This window comes from Indicator indicator, chromosome 1 (assembly GCF_027791375.1).
Source record: "Indicator indicator isolate 239-I01 chromosome 1, UM_Iind_1.1, whole genome shotgun sequence".
NCBI lineage: Eukaryota > Metazoa > Chordata > Aves > Piciformes > Indicatoridae > Indicator > Indicator indicator.
Genome location: NC_072010.1, coordinates 18135508 through 18154622, shown reverse-complemented (window position 1 = coordinate 18154622; position 19115 = coordinate 18135508). Strand labels below are relative to the sequence as shown.

Sequence of the window (19115 nt, the reverse complement as noted above, 5' to 3'; positions counted from 1 at the left end):
AGCTCTTTTTCCTTCACAATTAAGACACGGAAGCAACATTTCAAAGTATATCAAGCAATTTTGTTTAAAACTGAGAAGTCAGAAGAGACAAAAAGCACAACTTTCATCCACTTCCTGGCAAATTACTAGAGAATCATTCATATTTGAATAATCAACCAACAGGAGAAAACCGAAAGAGGATTCCGTAACACAATGTGTCTCCATACAGAGACCAAGAAGTGTGAAACAGAAATTAAATAGAAGTATTTTATTTTAGCTCTACAAGAAACATTTCAAACACAAAAGAAGAAACAAGAGGTATGTGAAATCATACAATCTGCTGACGTATGCTGTTGATGTACCATCGGTCCAAAACTTCTTGAAAGCACAGTTTCATTGTTCCTCAGCAAGACACAAAATGTCTGTCCCCTTACAGTAAATTCCCTTCCTGCAGTAGCCTTCCCATCTCAGAAATATGAGCAAGTACATTTAAAAATTAGCAATGAAGAGGGAGCATGGGTATTCCTTTTCTTCCTGTTCCAGCTACTGGGAGGGGGGGGTGGCGAGGGGGGGGGGGGAAATCAACCTCCACATGCTGTTTCTCTTCTTTCTGAAAGAAAAGTTTCTTTCTTCTGCTCCTGTGTATCATTCTCAAAAGGCAGAATTGGATAGTGATGCTCCACAGAAGTCAACAAAAAGTATACCAGGTAAACTTTCAACATACATCTCAACTTGTTCTACTCACACTCAAGAGAGGTAGTCTCAAACTGTAACATTTTAATTTTTCCATGTGAAGCCTCTGAATTTCAGTTAAACTTGCTCATACTTCTGCTCTTGTGCTTTTCTAATTCCTTTATAGATAGTTCCACTGAGATAAGCATAACATTTATTTAGAGTCTCTCCAAGGTCTACAACACTGGTAATGGCTTAAAGGGAGAGAGACGGAAAAGGAAGACAAAATGACTTTATGCTGGTGCCTTGCAATATGTCTATAATATATTACTTTAGTTATACATACAACTTTATTAGTTATACATGCAACTTTAATATTGGTTGACTTCTATGATTCTTCTTATGACATCAAGCTTCTCTTATGAACACATGACTGCTCAAATGTTCAACAGGAAGGAATACTGCAAATAGGTGCTAAAGCAAAATATCTGCATAATTCTGACTTGCAAGCTCCTAGTGGAGCTCCCAGTTTTTGAGGGTTCAGGATATGGCTACAAGCCTCACAAAGTTTATATTTGCCAACCATTCAGTTACATGGTCAGAAGTAACAATAAAAGTATTTAATGCTACTGCAAACCTAGTATGTATATAGGAGCGTTCCTTAAAACAAAATTATACAAAATAGCTTTTTTCAGGTAGCATGCTGAGAAACATTTTCAGATACTGCAAATCAATAGGTATAAGGCTCATATTTTATTATAAATAAAGAGGAAGAGTAGATTTGAGCTGAGAACCTATTATTGTGTATTTGTCCAAAACAGACATGCTGAATACACAATTGACAGCCTAACTGCAACTCCAATACAAAGTGATTTAATAAAATGCTCATACTTCAGAAGGGACAGAATTAATTTGAAAATCATCCAAATTGTCGATATTTATACCTAAAAGGAAATTATCTTTAGTCCAAAAAGAATAGAGCTAAATCAGTCATTTAGGTAGCACTAAGCACCTACACCAATATTTCTTTGAAAGCAGTGAAAACCATTAATCTGTGGTGACAGGGACATGGACTCCGCAACACAGTTCCAAGTGAAGACCTTTATTATGCTACATAGTTAACTTATATGTTTCTAATGCAGTGTTATCACACCCTAATTACATACCTTTCTACTGACATGTGCTCAAGCAAGGCATGCAATTGGTTAATGCTAACAAACTAGGCATCCAAACATTTCTCAACATGCCCAGCCAAATCCTGTCTGGTCTCTCTCAGTTCCAATCACAAAATACAGCCACCTCAAAGCTATTCAAAAACAAACCTTCCCCTACATTAATCCTTAGAGTACCCTCACTTTTAAACACACTATCTTTGTTGTAGCTGTAACTGAGCACAAGAAAAGCTATTCCAAGCAACTGAGCAGTTTTCTAGTGCTGTACAGAAGCAGATAATGGCCTTCAAGGTACCATTGGGACTAGCAAGAGCCTAGAGATCTGTGCTATTCATTAAATCATTCAATCCATCTATTAGTTTTCCTTGCTCTTGCACAGAAACTAGAAGCTAAGCTCTAGAGTATCATCTGACAGATAACACTGAAGGAAAGATGCATTCACCTACAGCCTTTGCTTTGAGAAAAACTCACTTCCCAGCACCCACATCTACCATATGCTCAGACCATAATATTAGCCTGCCTCCTATCTCACTGGCCAGATCAGCTCAGGGGTAATTATTCCATTTGCACTTCTCATTGAGGTAAACTAGGCCTCATTCCAGCTAAACCTTCTAGAGGTAACATCGTCACAGTTGGCATGTTTTAACCAGGTGTGAGGAAAATAATACTAGTGAACCTGAGAGTTCTAAATATGATCATAATAGCACATTAATTTATTTTCACTGTTAAATCAGAATAACATAACATCAACCAAAGAAGTGGGTCACCTTCTGTATTATTCATAGAACTTTGCCACACAAGTACCTGGGAGGGATGAATTTCATAAACTCTATGCCTTTTCTAAGTTAGTGTAAATACCTTGAACAGTGATAATTACCCTAAGCACTACTTTTGTAGGTATGTGATCTCCTAGAATATTATGTAATGGAAATATTAAACAAACAAAAAAGCTAGTAACTTTTGACATTTTTAACAGCAAATGAATTATCAAAGAAAATGGACTGTTTGAGGCTGTCATTTAAAATGAAGTCTAATGATCTTTATGAGCTTTTGGCTCAAATAGCCACTCACATAAATGTAAGTTGACTGTGACAGTAATTAACCAATCAACTAATCCTGTCCACCCACAATTTCTCTTGCGGAAAATTTCAAAGCTCTGGCAGACTGTCCAATAAGAATGAACAGAGGAAAGCAATATATTTGTACAAACCAAGTCTAATCCTATTACATGCTGCTGACCAAATTTTTAAACCAATTAATCCATTTGAAAAACAGGGTGTTTTTAATATAATATGCTGAAATACTGAACCACAGAAATAGTAGCCTAAAGATCATACATTAATAGAGTACTTCATAAAACTGCTAGGTTGCTATCCATATAACTACACATAGAAAAATCAAGTAACGAGTATGAAAAGAAATGCTCTTCCAGTTTTTCAGAGGTTTTTCTCGTTAGTGACAAATACTTAATCTACCTTTCTATCAGTAGTAACTGTCTGCTTTGCATAACTGCTTACAAGGCATTTCTATGTATTTCTAAGTATTTCCCACAGAGCAAGAGGAAGATCAGTATCGGTGTGCCATGAAAGTGTAGTAACTCATTTTTGAAAACACGGGACTGTTTTTATTCCCATGTCACAAACAGAAGGGCACTTGGTCACCTCTCATTAGTCTCAAGTGTCAGTTGACTATATTTGATAAATGCCATCACATGGGCAATGGCTGGAAAGTTCCACACAAGAGAAGCCTAGAACAAGTACATAACCATGTAACTAAAAGATTCCCTTCTCAGCTGTTGCTTTAAATGTAAAACAACGTAAGAACAAAAATCTCTTGGATTATTATAAATACAGTTCAGTTCTGTAGAACTAATTTTGAAAACCTCATGTGGGAAGACACTAATTTCTCCATTCCTCACTAAAATGGAAGCCTAATGACCATGGAAAAGTCAAGTACCAAACAAAAAGGAAGAAACTGCACAAGCACAAAAGAGGAAATGAGACTATAGACAAATACTGTGCAAACAGCAAGGCAAGCTGTGATTATCTATGAAACAAATTTCCACTAACATCTGGGCATCTAAGGAAAACTATTTCCAGATCTCAGGGGATTTCAGGCACTATGAAAAAGAATCCTATTTGTAGAGATTGGCATGTTCACAGTCACCCCAACTAGATGTCAACTCGTCCACAAGTTGTAGTTCTCATCTGTTACAATACAGCAAACTGCACTTTCTAATGATAACAAGAACAGAAATGATAGTAAGGAAATTAAAGTATCAAGTTAAGAAGCCCGATCTCTAATGTTTGGCAAGTAAAGCATTTACAAACCAACCCTTCATGGCCTTCAATTAGCAGCTCTTCAATGTAAGCATAAGCTTTGAGAACAGAATCTTTCTGCTCCACGTTCTGCATGTCCAGCTTCCTGCACACATTTTGCACAGGGTCCAGATGGGGAGGGAGAGGAAAATGAATTCCTTTCATTGGGCCAAATCCACACTGTGTCATGCAGTGCAGCATAAGCCTGATTTCAGAAGGAATTGTATTTAGGGACTCTTCCCAGTGAAGAACAAAGAGGTGTACTTTATTACTTCAGTTAGTTAGGAAATGTCTTGGTATCTCCCCTCATCTTCTTTCTCTGTTAACATCAGGATTTTTTTAATTTTTCTCATGTTTTCTGGACCCTTTCTAATACATTGTTTCTAAGCTAAGTGGGAGCAGAACAGCACATAGTTCCACAACTACACTGACGCTCCCTGGATTTACACTTCCCAGACAAAAACATAAAAAAGAAACCAAAAAATTCCCAACAAACAAACAAGGCATCATGTGAGTCCATGTTAGTGCTAGCACAGTTTAAATGACCACTGTATATAAAAAATTCTAATCCAGAAAACGTTTCCTGGATCCATCTTCTCTTTGCAAAATAAATACTAGCAAAGAATGTAACATGAGTATTCTGAGAAATACAGTTAAAGAAACACAAAAGTTTTTTGGGAAAAAATATTTTACAAATCAGTAAATGCTAGAAATAAGGATGTTAGCAACAATACAGCTCAAAGTTTGTCTGTGTTTGTTGTTTGTCAAAGGATTTTTGATCCATTTGTCTAACAGATGACATTTAGACCATAGGCAAACAAAAACACTGAATAGCTGGAAAATGTTACACTTTCTTGCACTCCCTACTACACATCAAGCAAACTGAGGATCTGGCTCAAGGGGAAGTGCAGGCAAGTAGACAGGAAGAAATAGATTAATCTCTCCTGATCTGCATCACTAATTTTATACAGCAAAGGACAAGCACTGACAACTTCAATTCTGGCTTCTCCTAGCTTATGAGTAATTAGGTTTGAAACTTTACTGATGCTCTTTTACTAGAAGATTTCTTATGTGTAAAGAGCAATAGAAACTCAATCACTTCCAGTTCTCCTACAGTAAAGGGATGGACTGGAAAAAAAATCATCATTTATCCAGCAGCACTGGAACTACCCAGCCCAGCAAAATATAACCAGCATGCATTTATTTGAAGGAATGTCAGGAAAATATGAGGCATTACAGAAAGAAGAAAACCAACCAAACAAAAACACACACAAAACATACTAAGCACATTTCCTACAGCTTTGCTCCCAAGTGATGCTGTTACCTATCTTCCCCGCTGCTCCCCAGTGCTTCTGAGTCTCCACAAGGCAGAAAGTAACCAAATAGAAACAGTAGCAACTTGAATTATCTCCTTCAGAGATAACAGAAACAGAGACAAGTAAACACCAGGAAATAAGAAACCTGAAAATCCACCCCCCCCAAAAAAAAATGACAGACCAGAGGAAAACCAAACCAATCAAAGAAATAAACCCCAATCAAGAAAGCATATAAACCAACCAGACAACAGTAACAACAAAGCCAACATGAAAACCACAAAGCAAAAAACCAAAAGGGAAAGGAAACATTAAATGGGGCTGGAGGGAGAATATTGTGCATTGCCTTAAGGAAAAGAAACCTTGAGGGAGACCTGGAGTCAACAAAGGAAGATGCAGGTCCTAAGGGACACCTCCAAATAGATGGTAGAGCTCCATTTTGGGGAAGTAAGGGGCTTGGCAGACTTCCCATACAGTCTGCTAAATAATCATACATGTCAGTACCAGTTTGCCATTTCCTAAACTGGCTTATAAATGCAGATGACAGTGCTAAAGAACAGAAAACTAACACTGCATGCTCTGGTAAAACATGGGGTGATGCAATATTCCTGACTATCTGGCAAAGAAGGATTCTGACAAAATCTTCTAAAACTCTTTGTAAAAAAAAAAATAGAAACACACATTGAGATGAGTCATTAAAAGCATTTTCATTTTCTTTTAATGCTCACATGGAATACATCATAAAGCAGCTGGAATCCTGGTGACTACGTGACCCCAGAGTATTCTGAAAAAACAGCCATCAGAAGAATTTTTAAATGTTGGCAAGAGCAGCATTATCAATCGGAATGCAGATAATGGTTTTCTGATTGCACAAATCAATTTTCATCACCAGTAGCAATTACAGCTGCTGACAGTAGCTACAGCAGACTACATACCATACTGCAAGCAATGCGTTCCAAGAATATAAACAGGGAGGATACAGAGAAAACAGAGCTGCTTAATTTAAAACTAATGATGATTCCTTACTGCTTGTGGATGCCAATATCATCAAAACACATCTGAAAGATTACCCCTGCTCATCAGTCAATTAACTCATTCCTAAGAAGTTCATACGTGAGATATGCAGCCAAGTAGAGTTGCTGAGTCTGAAGGCTATCATCTAAGAAAGTTTCAAACACATGTGGAAAGCAGGAAAGTGGGTCAGAGTAATACCAGAACAAATCAAGATGAAAATAAACAAGTTTGAATAGTCTGATACAGGTTACTTGTGAAATGCAATCACCTGTATAGTATTTTTCACAGTATCACAGTATGTCAGAGGTTGGAAGGGACCTCAAGAGATCAGTCAGGTCCAACCCCCCTACCAGAGAAGGATCACTTAGGGTAGTCCACACAGGAATGCATTCAGGTCTCCAGAGAAGGAGACTCCACAACCGCCCTGGGCAGCCTGTTCCAGTGCTCTGTCACCCTCACTGTAAAGAAGTTTCTCCTCATGTTGAGGTGAAATCTATGTTCTAGTTTGAACCTATTGTTCCTTGTCTTATTACTGTGAACCACCAAAAAGAGCCTGGCCCTCTCCACTTGACACCAACCCTGCAGATATTGATAGACATTGATCAGATCCCCTCTCAGTCTTCTCAATGCTAAACAGCCCCAGGGATCTCAGTCTCTCATCATAGGGGAGACGCTCAAGTCTCCTAATCATCCTTGTGGCTCTCCATTGGATTCTCTCCAGCAGGTCTCTGTCTCTCTTGAACTGGGAAGCCCAAAACTGGACACAGTATTCCAGGTGTGGTCTCACCAGGGCAGATTAGAGAGGTAGAAGAACTTCCCTATTGTACAAACAAAAATGCTTTTCACAACATAACAGAAAAAGACCTAGCAATCCAAAAAGAACTTCCATTTCCTAAAGAAAAGGTTTGTGTGAAAGCTGCTGCACACCTCAGATCATTACTTCTAGATTGTTTGCAGTTTCCCACACCTTCAAGACTGAGAGTTAAGATCTCCAAAAGTTCAGTTCCAGGCAAATCTGCTGTACTGTGATGGTTAAGACATCAAAGGACTGTGGTGAGGCAAAGAGAACAAGAACATCACACTAATAAACAGTAACTTGCTACTCAAAACATATATGGAATATAGCAAACGAGCTTCACAAAACAGCTTTAAATTTCGTGCTTTAGAGGGAGAGATTTCAAAAACTGGTTATTAGACACTATAGTACTGTCTAATAATAGATCAATAAATGAAGCATCATTATAATTAACTTCCTGTTTACAAAGTGGTCTGTTTACAAAGGTGAAAATGTGTAAACGATGGTTAATAACGTTAAAACAGCTCCCCCTGCTCCGCCCCACCAGAATTTTGTGGTTCCTTTGTTTTGTTTTTTTGGGGAGGTTTTGAGTTGTTTTGTTTGTTTGTTTTCTCTTCTTTTCGTGCTAGTGGATGTGCTTCTCCAGCACTGTCCACTCCATTTATTCCTTAGCCAGGAGCAAAGTGACCACTTCTTCTCTGCTCAAACTAGGACTGCTGAAAAGGGCATCAAATCAGTGAAGAAACTCAAAAAGACATTTTGCAAGCCAAGAAGAAAAGGTGTTTCTAATTTAAAAATTGCCACTCTGAAACAATTAATTATGCTTAAGTTGTACAATTGCCACCTTTAGAAGAAAGCACACTCAAAAGAGAAATGCTTACATTCTGATGGACAGGGATCACAAAACAGAATTCCAATGTTCTATTCTACTCTTACTTACATTTGCAGAACATGCTGCTACACAGCTAGCATGAAAACATTCAGGCAATGCTGAAATGGAAGTCTGAAGCTCAGGTAGGAAGGTCTTTGCCCTTGAATATATGTTTGCACTTTGCAACGCACAAAGCTTTCTTGTCTGATTTCTTGCATACCTACTGTTTTTCTGGATACATGTATTGAACTGGAATATGTTGCTGAATTGATGAAGTGTGTATTAAGATGGAAAAATGTATATAACCTTAGCTACTAGCCTACTAGCCTCAGAAAGGCATCTGTGAGAGAACAACAAAGAGCCCTAATATTGTTTTCCCTGTGCTATACCACACTGCTACATGCAGGGAGGTACCTGATGGTGGAACCCTGCTCCTAATATCCACAGAGACAGGCAAAAAGGAAAAATTAAGTAGAATAATATAAACCTCCCTTGTTCAAAGGGAAGACAGAACTCAAGGAGTGATTCAAGTGCCACTCAGTTATTTCCTGATCCTGATCCTCATTCAAGAGTCTGGGTGGAATGCTGCCAAATTACTTCTTAATTTTACAACTACCAAGAGTTATTTGTAACTATACAATTCAAATATATAGCAACAAAATCCACATAATTCAAGAGGAAAAGATAAATTCATATATGGAGGCACATACTTCAATTCATAATCTTGCAATTTTGATAGGCTAAACTTTTAATAATAGTAAAAAAATAATCTGAGTTTTCTTTCCCTCAATGCCAAAATATTATTGATTCTGAAAAAAAAAATATTATTATAGTCTGTAACACCTTGAAGGCTCTGAAGCTCAGCAGCATAAGTCTAAGTTGGCTTCAAAACTCCTATTTCAATGCTATTAAAGCTACACAGAGACTCTAGAAGAAACAAAAAGATTCCTAAAGAACAATGAATTAAGCAGTAATCTTCTTGGAGTTTAACCTAGCTACTGGAGAAATTTCTTCAGTATTGCTCTAGAAATTTAAGAAAATCATTTGCAATCAAGAAAGACAATAACCTTTGTGCTCCCTAACACACTACAAATCCTGTTCCTCTGCTCTTACAAATCTATGCTACATCTTCATGAAAAACTCCCCTAAATCTGCCACCCCAAAAAACTAAGAAAAATAAGAAAAGTTTAAAGAAAAGAGAAGTTTCCCCTTGTTACCATAAATTTGAAAGCAAAACCAAAATAAAGCACAGGATATAGGGACCGTAATGAAGATGCATTCAGTGTGCACCCACCTGACTTTAAGGAGGTAAGAGGGCATGTACCAGGTCCACAGTTCCCTTAAATCCTTGCTTCTGCCAGGACTACGAAGAAATCACCTCAGCAAATAGTAAATCATTGGCTTACTACATGTAGAGTAGCAGGCTGGATCATACACTACATCTGATTAAAAGTAACAGTTATGAGTATTATACTGATAAAAGTCAACTGTTACGGCAGTTTAAATGGTCAGTCTGATAAATCTATTAAATTTCTCAGTGTGCTGCTGGCAGCAATGAAAAGGTTCAATGGAAGCATGCAGACCTGGCAAATCAACCCATCAGAATCCTTCCCTGTTACTTGTTCAGGGTTACAACACAGGAATTCTTAAATGCAGAAAAGGCAGTATTTACTACAGCTTTACTTAAAGCAGTTGAAGTGTTACATTAACTGGAATCATCAATGTGATTTTTCAAAGAGCAAAATACAGGTAACATTTCCATTCAGGCATGTAGCACTCATTTTAACTTATCAACAATATTTATATTGTAGAATATATTAATTTAAAAATATTTCAGAATGTAAGTTGTTTAGAGTCAGCAAATTCTTTGTTTTCAATGTAACAACTTGAACCTGAAATCATGATTCTGCCTTAAGAAGCCTGTTTGAAACTACTGTATTGGTAGGTTAAAGTGTTGATATTCCAAATTACTGTTTATCCACAAAGCTTCTCAAGGAAATTCAAAACAATACAAACAACAAACTTGTAATGAATAAATAAAGACACTTAAAAGCTTTTTGAGTCTGTGTACAGAAGACAAAAGCTAACAGACCAGAACTACTTTTAACCCAAGGTTAATTAAATTGTTTTAAGTAAGAAATTTGACTTTATTAATAAAGGAGATTGAATTCACATGTAGTTTCAGTTGTAAACTCCACACACAAGAGAGAGCAGAAGACTTTGTAGCTGAACAGAAGCATCATTGCTTCGTTTTTTACTGTTCTTCATGGTTTGCACAATCAAGAATAAATATTGATGAAGAAAACTTCAAGTCTTTTGCAACTATCAAACAGCAGTGACAAGATGTAGCCTGTCCTGAGTCTGTCATCAGGACAATGTAATGCTCTCATGAGGTCATCCATGAACAAAATAAACTCTGTGATCTCCACATCTAGACAACCAAAGGGATCTAGCCCTGCAACCCTGTTCCACTCCAGAAATGACAGGGACATAAAGCAATGGCTCATCAACACCATTCACAATAGGATCGTAAGAGGTGATCCAGAACCCAAGTACCTCTGTGGTTAACCATCAATATACAGTGAATCCCATGAGATTTTCCTAAGAACATTTAGTGATAAACTGATCAAAGCAATCTGGCAACCTGTCTTCACTCTTGTAAACCATTTTCCACACTGAAATTACTGTCCACATGCATACAGCATCTAGAGCCTCCAGCCTAAACACCAGGTCATGGGTTAGATCTCAAGGAAATTCAAGGCAGAAGCAGAGCTGTCAGGTGGTAACAGCAGTCAGTTCCAGCAGTCACAGTAATAATACACAGCAGATATAGAATTTTCATCATATCTTAAAGATGGTATTTCTCCCAGAGGATTGGATTATTAGCAATAGCTACCCAAGAGACCTGACTCTGTCCCTTTCTTCTTTGAATTTTGTCACAAGATGCAAAGATTTTTTGAGCTCTATTCAGCAAGCACATCTCAAATCCCATGGAGGGCACTGGAGATTGAAAGACCACGGCGTTTTAAAATATTTTTTGTGGTTAAAATCTCAGCAGAACATAGCCTATGTTTTCTGCACTTTGCACTATGTTGAGGATTATCCCTTGCAGTGATGCAATACAGGCAGCTATCAATGCTTATCTTAAGTCCATGCATCCTGCTTACCCCAGTGTATTTTTGTAGATATGCTCACATAAATCCCTTCAGAACAGAGTAGAAAGATTCCTAACTTCATTGTAACTCTGAAAACCTTATAAAGTATATCAAGTATACGTTTTGTAAAAGATGTAAAATTTCATACATAAGTACTAATTCCTTTGAGAATAAATATATGTTGGAGAGAGCAGAGAAAAATTAAAGTATACTTGCTCTCCTCCTGTTGGTGTTGATCTTTAATGCTCTACAATTATTCAACAAGAAATCATTGCTAGGAAAAAGTGCTCCTGACAATTGACTGCTTGGATATCTCTCAGGTCAGTTTTCCAGCCTGATAATAATCACTATCCTCAACTTTATTCCAATGATTTGCCCATGTCATTTTTTTCTAAACCAGAAAAATCCTCTCAAGGGTTGAAGCTGGCTTGTCCTGACTCCAGCTCCGCTCCCTGACCTTGATCCAGAGACCTTTTCAGCTGCTCCTGGAAAATGCTTTTCCTGTAATTTTTTTTTTTTTTTGTAAAGAAACCAAAACCTTCCTCACCTCATAATGCTTACTACATTGATATTGCTGTAAGGTATCAAGACAGCAAAACAATGAATTATTAATCAAGAAATATGGTCCCGTTTAGCTTCACTGATGCTAACAGTTGCATGCAGAGCACAGACCTTTAAGTGATGGTTGAAATCTAATATAAAAGCCCTTTATGTTTACTAAGAAATTAGTATGTAATAGACTACTAGAAGCAAAAGAGCAAAGTCAAGAGCAGAGCACTGCACACCGTAGGGATGTCCTGCTTGAGACCAGGGCCTGGATTCACCAAGTAACACCCAACTACTCTCTGAGCCCATATTGCTGCTGCTTCTGCTCAATGCTTTATTTCTTGGTCAAAAGACAGTGCAGTTGTCTGACTTCCTCTAGACTATCTTCAATGAAAGAGTATCAAAACTTGTTTGAGAGGATGACTGCAATTTTATCAGTACTGAGGATAAAGTATTTGCTTTTTTCATCTTAAAACACTGCATTTGTAAATATCTCAAATTCTCCTAAAGTGGGAGACAAATATCTGATGAGGAATAAAATCCCCCCAAAACTAAATATCCAGCTTTTTCTTCAAAAGGAATATAAGAGAGAACCTCCTTCATGTGATTTTACAGCCTTTTGTACTTAAATTTAATTAATGGTCATAAATGGCCAGAAATACTTTCTCCAAAGCATCCCTTAGGAGCCCTCACTTCTTACTCAGTTTATTTACTGGATGGGGATTTATCCAAGGTGGAGTCAAAAACACTGCAGCTACCTACTCATCTAATCCCCTGCTCAAGCACATCCAGTAGAGCATGCCAGAATTCTGTTGTTCAATTCCAGGTGTAGGGAGGCTGCCCTATCTCAGTGCAGCGAAGGCTGCGTAAAATCTTTCCTGCAGTTGCTCCAGACTGCAGTGACACCAGAAGAAAAAGCAAGGGAATCACTTCTCCTGTGATCTTTCCGTTTTGTTGACTTATACAAACAACTCCACTAATTCAAGGCATCTAAACTTTTAAATGGAAGATAAAACCAAAACAGACAAACCCCCCCAACCAACTTAAAATACTGATACACCTCCTGAAAACCATACAGAAATGTAAAACAGATGGAAAGCTGTTACTAAAAAGGGAAGGGCATGAGTTAAAAAATGATAGGTAGAATAAATAGAAAAAAAAATATAGATATCAAGAAGTCAAGATTCCTGGCATAGGAAATGGATGAACATGTACAGGACAGATAAATCCTAAAACTAAGAATATCACCAACCAAGAATCTAAAATCAAATTAAGACTAAGGTTAAATCCCACAAATGTATGGTTTAAAGGGTGAAAGTAAGTAAACTACAAGATTAATTCCAAATAAATTCCCCTTTCATTTTGAAAAAAACAGCATACATTAAGAATAACAAGGCAGGCCCTGTCCAGTCAAGCAACCAGGCATAACCAAAAAAGGAAAAGAATTATATTAAAGTAGAGATGCATAAATTGTAACTGATGGAAAGCAGCTCTGTGGAAAAAAACATCTGAGTCCTAGTGGACAACAGGACGACCACAAGCCAGCAAAGAGTGCTTGTGGCCAATAAGTGCTTCCTGGGATGCATCAAGAAGAGTGTGGTCAGCAGGTTGAGGAAGGTTCTCCTCCCCCTCTATTCCGCCTTGGTGAGGCCTCATCTGGAGTAGTGTGTCCAGTTTTGGGCTCCCCAGTTAAAGAAGGACTGGGAAGTGCTTAAGAGTGTACAGCAAAGAGCTACAAAGATGGTTAGGGGACTAGAACATCCCTCTTATGAAGAAAGGCTGAAGGACTTGGGGCTATTTAGCCTAGCAAAGTCTTAGGGGGGATCTTATCAATGCTTATAAATGCTTTAACAGTGAGCGTCAGGAGGATGCGGCCAGTTCTTTTTCATTGTTGCCCAGTGACAGGACAATGGGTAACAGGCACAAACTTGCAAACAGGAAGTTCCATCTAAACACGAGGAGAAACTCTTTTCCATTGAGGGTGATGGATCACTGGAACTGGCTGCCCAGAGTGGTAGTGGAGTCTCCAACTCTGAAGTCATTCCGTAGCCTCCTGGATGCCATTCTGTGCAACCCGCTCTAGGTGAACCTGCTCTGGAGGGGGCGCTGAACTAGATGATCTCTAGAGGTGCCTTCCAACCCCTATCATTCTGTGATTCTGCAATGAATTATTACTCAGTACTTAGAATGGGAAAGTAAATTTCCGTTTTGGCATACTAGTGAAAAATAAGAAACACTGCGTAACCCAAGGAGTTTAGAATGTAAGAGAGATGCAGTTAATAAAACAAATAAGGCGATTAATGCAAATAGACATGGAACAACAAATTATGACCACAGCTGCTTTGAAGTCACTGACTGCTTATAATTGTTGATCTGGTCCTTTTTTTCCAGCTGTGAAACTATATTAATAGAGTTAAAAACAACTTTTCTACTTTTTTGGTTCTCCTTATTACTTTCTCTTTTAAGAAAATGCTATTAATTGCAAACTGAGTTTTGTATGGCAGAGTAAATGGGTCACAAGCCATATTCTGAAAGCACGAGTGAAAATGTAAAGATTTTTGAACTCCTGATATAGGCAATGTGTATTTTCTAGATTAGTTTCTGTTTCAATAGCTTCTGTGTTTGCTGTTTTCATCTTTTTTTGTTTCTTTTTTTTTTTTTTTTTTACCCTGAGTATCTCCTAGGAGCTGCTTGAGTCATATCCCACATGGCCTATGGAGAACTTCGGCTGTTGTGGCGTCATCTCTACAATTCTGTGAGGCAGGGAATGTTCTAATTCTTCTGACTCCCAGCAGACAGAAACTGCCACCTTTGTCTACCTTCTGCTGCTCCCCTTCCACTTCCAGGCATGAATGGCCTGGCTCCAAGCTGGCAGCTTCTCTTAGCAGAAGCATTTTTCCTTAAATGAACCCCACTGAAAATGACAGGACTCAGCTGCACACAGTACTGGCAAAACCAGCCTCTAAACAAGAGAAAAAGCCCAACATTTTTCACTAAGGATATATGTCAGCTTCTGAGACTTGCACCTTCTTGCAGAGAGCGAGCTAAGCACTTCAGGAATAAAATTAATAAAATAGCAGGTTTGCACAGCTGGTACCCTCACAGAAATCATATGCCAATCTCACACTAGACCAGGGCTAGCAAGCCAGCTTTCCAAGTACAAGTGTTGCACAGGAGAGAGGCAGAGGTGCATCAAATTGTGGGTTATCTTAGTTTTGAGGGTGAGGCTCAGCATTTAAACGATACTGCCCCCACGGATACAAAGAACCCTCACACAAATCATTTTCAGTAGAGATCAACTTCACTAATTTTCCAACAGATTCATTTGTTTGACAAAGAACAGCATAGGAGAAGTACACCAGCAAGCAGATCCTTTTGAAAGAAATGGGTTTACTTCTCCAGCTTCTGAATAACATGACTTTGGGATGAGGTTTTTTTATTCCATAAAAAAAGGCAAAATTAACAAGCAGCATTTAGGAAATGTGATATAGCTTGATTTGATCAATGTTTTCTCCCTTTATTAAGATGCCCATTAATCATTCATTCCATAATTATTTTTCTAAAATGCTTGCTCAATACATGAAAAACTATGCATTCAATTACATTCACAAAATTTCTGTTGCTTGATGGGGAGTCACGATGCCAACAGCTCTCATGGCTTGCCATCTCTGAAGACAGAATCATACCTAATACTTAGTATAACTAAGATTTTCATCTTAAAACTGTAATTATTTTCTACTTCAGAACTAGAGAACGAAGCATCTTCCTATACTTAAGCCTCTCAGCACATGGCCAGCTTGCAAAAATCAGACAAGGAACAAAAATCAGACAAATCAGTTTTCTCAAGGGAGAAAGATATTTGCTAATTGCCAAGAACAAGCCATAACTATTCATGTGAACCATAAGGAGATACAGCGTTAGAAATGACACACATTACCCTGTCCATATCCTGGAAAAATGTTTCTGCTGAATGAAATCTCAGTTTACTACAAACCAAGCAATATGAAAAACTAGACAGCCTCTAGGGAACTGGCAATGTGCTTATAAAGAAAAGGGTATCAAAGGTTTTATTTGTGAAACCTAACAAGAGGAAGGAATAAACTTCAATGCAAATACTTGCTGTTCAAAAAAATGTTCATAAGGAACAAGTTTAAATGAGACTTGAACAGAAAAACCTGGTCAACTGCCTGCGAGTTATAAACATGACCATGTATTCAGAGAAAAAAAAAATGGCATCAGCACTGCAGCTGAAATTGCAACCCACTTGATATACAGAATAAATAGGCTGCAATTCCAAAAGGCTTCCAAAAATTTTATATATTCATAGACACACATACAGGCACACACATACTCATGCTTTCTCAGTATCCTTCCACAGTAAGTCATTATAAACACATCAGAGAAAAGAACTAGCAAAAGGCAAGCAAACAGAAAATTCCTTTAGCGAGTCATTAGTCACATTACTGCTTATAAGAAATTAAATAACTTTAAAGAACAGTTTCAAACCCACAACCATCAGCTTGAGTAAGACCTACAACCATCAGCTTGAGTAAGACCACAAAAATCCTTACCTGTGCATTCTTATTCCTGGCTTCTCTCCTTGCTGCTTTTTCTTTTAGTCTTTTCTCCTAAAACAAAAAAGAGGCACATTTTTAAAGCAAACTCCTGGGTTGTTGTTTTTGGTTTGTTCATTTTAATATTTTAAGTTGAGCTAGAGTTGATCCACCTAGATATTTTTAATGAACATGTTATATGTTACTGATGAAAGAGGATAAATAAAGTATCTGAGATGTTACTCATTCTTCTCACTCTTGAAGGAAATAAATGTCATTGTAACAGTGATTCAAATTCACATTTTATCTTCACCAAGACTTTTTATTCTTAAAGGAACGATGCAGGGGTTTTGACAACATTGGTACTTGTTTCTAAAACAACATAGTTAAAATTATGCCAGGAGATCCAATTTTATTATTTCTCAGTGGCTTAATATGAAATCAAATTCTTTTAACAAACTAAGAAGGTAATTTTCCTAACTAAATTGCTGCTACACCAACTGGGGAGTGAAAGCTAAAACATGTTTTCCCTAGCCTTCACATCTCTGTTATTAAGAAACACTCTCCACCAACATTTGCTTAGTAATTGCACCAATGCCGAAATCTTGAAGTTTCCTCTTTGTATTTTGCCTTATTGATACTGATGACATTGTTGTTCCCACAGTACAACTCTCTCAGCTTCTTTGAGCAATGTAAGTCGTAACTCCTGTCAGAATATTTAGAATCAAGACCACTTAAAAGGGGATATTAATATCAGTCTGAGCACACAGAAGACTGAAAACCAGTCATATTTCAGCTCACTCATGGGAATAACAAGAAACGTATAGCTCCCAGAGTCCTGGTGGCATATCATGATAATGAAGTCATCAAATTATATTGGTAGGTACCACACAAAGCTGTTTGGGAAAGCAGCATATTTGAGTGCAGACCTGGGAGAAGGAGAGCACAACCACCAAGAATTTCAGAATTGGTGTCTAAATTCAGTTTCTTTTGAGCCATTTGTCTAGTATGTACCGTTTTCTGTGCTCCCAACTATCTAACCCCCAGAAGTGTTAGCTTACTTTAAGACTCTGAGTTAAGTCAACCTCTTCTCTCCAAATCAAAACTAAATAGAGTTCATTCTCCCACCAAAAAGACAGGGACAAAACTGCGTGAGGTTTCTGTCTCTCTGCTTTATACAGTTCTCTAACACTGTGTGCAAAGCTGGCTGGTACAAGCTCAATATATTCAGAGCTATATGTAAGGGCCTTCACTGCATGACATGAAACAAAACACCACCACCACTGTAGACAGAAACAACACAGCCGTCTTATTATTTCAGGTTCCTTAATGTAACAAAAAGCAATAAACATTAATAATTATGCTGAATCTCTTGTTCTAACTTATGGCCATCATCTTTCCCTTTTGCTCTGCAGTGCTGTGAAGATGCTGATTCCATCTCTGTCTCCTCTGTGATGTCTCTGGAGGCACTGGGGGCTGCTGTCAAGTCCCCTCAAAGCTGCCTCTGCTCCAGACTGGACAAGTCCATCTTCTCCATTCTCTCCTCAAAGGAGAGTCACCTCAGCTTAAGACACTTTAGTTTGTCAATACCGTCCCTTATTGGGAGCTGTGGTCGTGTGTAGGATCTTGCTGTTACCAAGATGAGAAATTACTTCCCTCAAAGTGATTGAGTTCAAAGCACCAGATGAGAGCTGATACAGTGTAACCCCACACCACCCCATAGCATGCAACCTGGTTCTCAGCACCAACTACTTCATTCTGCAATCTTGCTCTCACTGATCTATTTTGCTTCCAAATGCAGGAACAACCATCAAGCTCTAACTTAGGCTTTCAATCCAGAAAACAATCCTATTACAGCACAGTTTACACTTATACACAGATTCAAGCACATGTGTAAAGCACCTACAGTGTGCTGAGCAAATGCCTAAATACTTTTCCTTAGTCAGGACCTTATTAGATCAATTGTATGTTCTGCTGTGCCAAGGTAATATTTCCACATAATAAAGATACCCTTTCGTATGACTATGTAAAACCCAGAAATTAACTACCTTGCCTTAGCTTACAAAGAAATGGTACAGCCAGAAACAGATCTCCAAAGATTCAGATGAGTATTTTCATTATGTCATTCATTCCCACACTCTTTCTTCTAGGAACAAGTATGGGCACATGGATGATATATTATAAGACAGCTGTAAAATGTATTCCAGTGAGGCAAAGTTGAACCAGTCAAACAGCTCAGTATTGATTAATTTCATGCAAATAGATTCTGTCTATGGATAAGTCTGCAACTAGGTATAAAAAATTAAGCTGTCCAATATTAGTTTTCACACATGGGAAAAAATAACAGAAAAGTCTGAGTTTTTTGGAATATCTAAAGTGTAATACAATAAGAATGCCAGATTTTCAAGCTATAAATCATTACTTGTCAGAGGAACACGTAAATCAGAGATTAAATGTAATTTTTCATTTCTTTCAATTTACTAGAGCAGAAAAACACAAAAATCATGTTTCAAAGTATGACTATTTAATTATATGTGTTAGTGGCTGACATTTATAGCATATAACTTGATAACATGGCACCATGAGGCTATCAGGTACCTGATCACAATCTGATTAAATACTCTTCTATCTACAACAGTGAAGTCAAGCACTCATTTTCTTTTGCATTTATACTGAATAACTCTCCTTCATACCCACATAGCACCTTCTTCACAGCTGGTAGTTCT

The 19115-nt window shown here is 37.8% G+C and overlaps 1 protein-coding gene across 1 annotated transcript in view; it reads right to left on the bottom strand.

Moving 5' to 3' along the window:
• DDX10 (DEAD-box helicase 10) overlaps window positions 1–19115 on the bottom strand; it is a 181541-nt gene that overhangs the window by 45616 nt on the left and 116810 nt on the right. The window contains exon 16 of the mRNA XM_054385008.1: window positions 16408–16464. Coding sequence (XP_054240983.1) covers window positions 16408–16464 — 57 coding nt within the window. The remainder of the gene's footprint in view (window positions 1–16407; window positions 16465–19115) is intronic.